Source organism: Sinocyclocheilus grahami, unplaced genomic scaffold (assembly GCF_001515645.1).
Source record: "Sinocyclocheilus grahami isolate Dianchi unplaced genomic scaffold, SAMN03320097.WGS_v1.1 scaffold6198.1, whole genome shotgun sequence".
In the NCBI taxonomy this organism is placed as follows: domain Eukaryota; kingdom Metazoa; phylum Chordata; class Actinopteri; order Cypriniformes; family Cyprinidae; genus Sinocyclocheilus; species Sinocyclocheilus grahami.
In genome coordinates this window covers 6,349-7,721 of record NW_015510684.1, presented here as the reverse complement: position 1 = coordinate 7,721, position 1,373 = coordinate 6,349, and the positions used below count along the sequence as shown (strand labels likewise).

Here is a 1,373-nt window from a genome sequence, read left to right as displayed (position 1 = left end):
ATGATGACAGAATTTTCATTTTTGGGTGAACTGTCCCTTTAAAATAGGTCATGAAAAAAATAATTTTCCTCTTCCCTCAAGTACTTAATTTTTTATTTTCAGGTTATTTTTCTTCATATTTACTCACTTCAGTGGATGTATCATGTCCTCCCCTCTCCGTCGGCCACCATTCCGGCTCCTGCTGCTCTGGCTGCCCATAAAGCCGAACAGACCTCCGCCAAAGATGTGAGAGAAGATGTCCTCCATTCCGGCTCCTCCACCACCACCCTCACGCAAGCCCTGTTCCCCATACCGGTCATACAAGTCCTTCTTCTCCGGGTTAGTCAGTACCTCGTATGCAAAACTGATCTCCTTAAACTAAATCAAACAGGTCAAAATATTATTATTATGTTAATTATCATGTTAATAGCTTTCGATAAAATGAGAACTCACCTTGTCACCTGCATTAGGGTTTTTATCGGGGTGGTACTCTTTTGCTAATTTACGGTATGCCTGAAAATGAAAATCACAAAAATATCACTAATTATTGACGTTTAATAAGGCCAGCAGTACTATTACTTACAATCAGAGTTAAGTTTTAAACTTTGATGTTCAGTCTGACAAATATTAATTTCCCATAGATTGGCACTGAAAGAGGGACCGGCGCCATAGAAACAGTAATATCACAGAGACTTGAAGATAAGCTCTTTTGATTTAATAAGTAACCACCTAGCAACTACCCACTACACCCTTGCATATCGGTACAAATGTTTTAATTTACTATTAATTTGCAGTTATTTAAAAAAGTACCTATAATTACATAAGTAATTAAATGAATATGTATATGTAATATGAAGTTGCTAAATTAATTAATAAAAAATAAATTAAAATGCGGATTGAGAATTGTGACTCCCAGAATCAGAACTTGATCAACGACTCTCACACCTAGCTGGCATTTTTTCATAAAATGTACAAATTTAGTTTCTGGGTAGTTGAAAAATAACATGGACAGTATTATTAAACAATTTTAGGTTACAGTGCATATACTGCACACTGTAAAAAAAGATTTTCTGAAGTCGTAAATTAAAGATGGAGTACATTTACATTAGAATAAGGAAATATACTTCAGTTTTTCTACTTCAAAATTTTACATTTAATTCAACGTGCTATTTCTTTGTAATTGTTTGTGAAATTTACTTGCAATTTCTGAGTGAAAATGGTTTCTACACCAACTTTTTTTGGTGTAATATAAACGTGTGTATTTTATGTAATTGTGGTTACAGTTTAGATTATTTAAATAGTGCAGTTTGACAAATGAATTCTTAATTCAAAATTATTTTCATTAATGTATTAGTTGTAAATTAGTATTAGTAATGTATTAGTTAAAAAATAAT

General features: G+C 32.6%; 1 protein-coding gene across 1 annotated transcript; it reads right to left on the bottom strand.

Moving 5' to 3' along the window:
- Nucleotides 1–116: 116 nt before the first annotated feature.
- On the bottom strand, nt 117–501 carry LOC107577488 (dnaJ homolog subfamily A member 2-like; the record flags this gene model as incomplete). The annotated part of the gene is made up of 2 exons (XM_016263556.1): nt 117–357; nt 433–501. Coding segments are annotated over 2 exons (303 nt in total), but the record flags the coding sequence as incomplete, so codon positions are not given.
- Nucleotides 502–1,373: the final 872 nt, after the last annotated feature.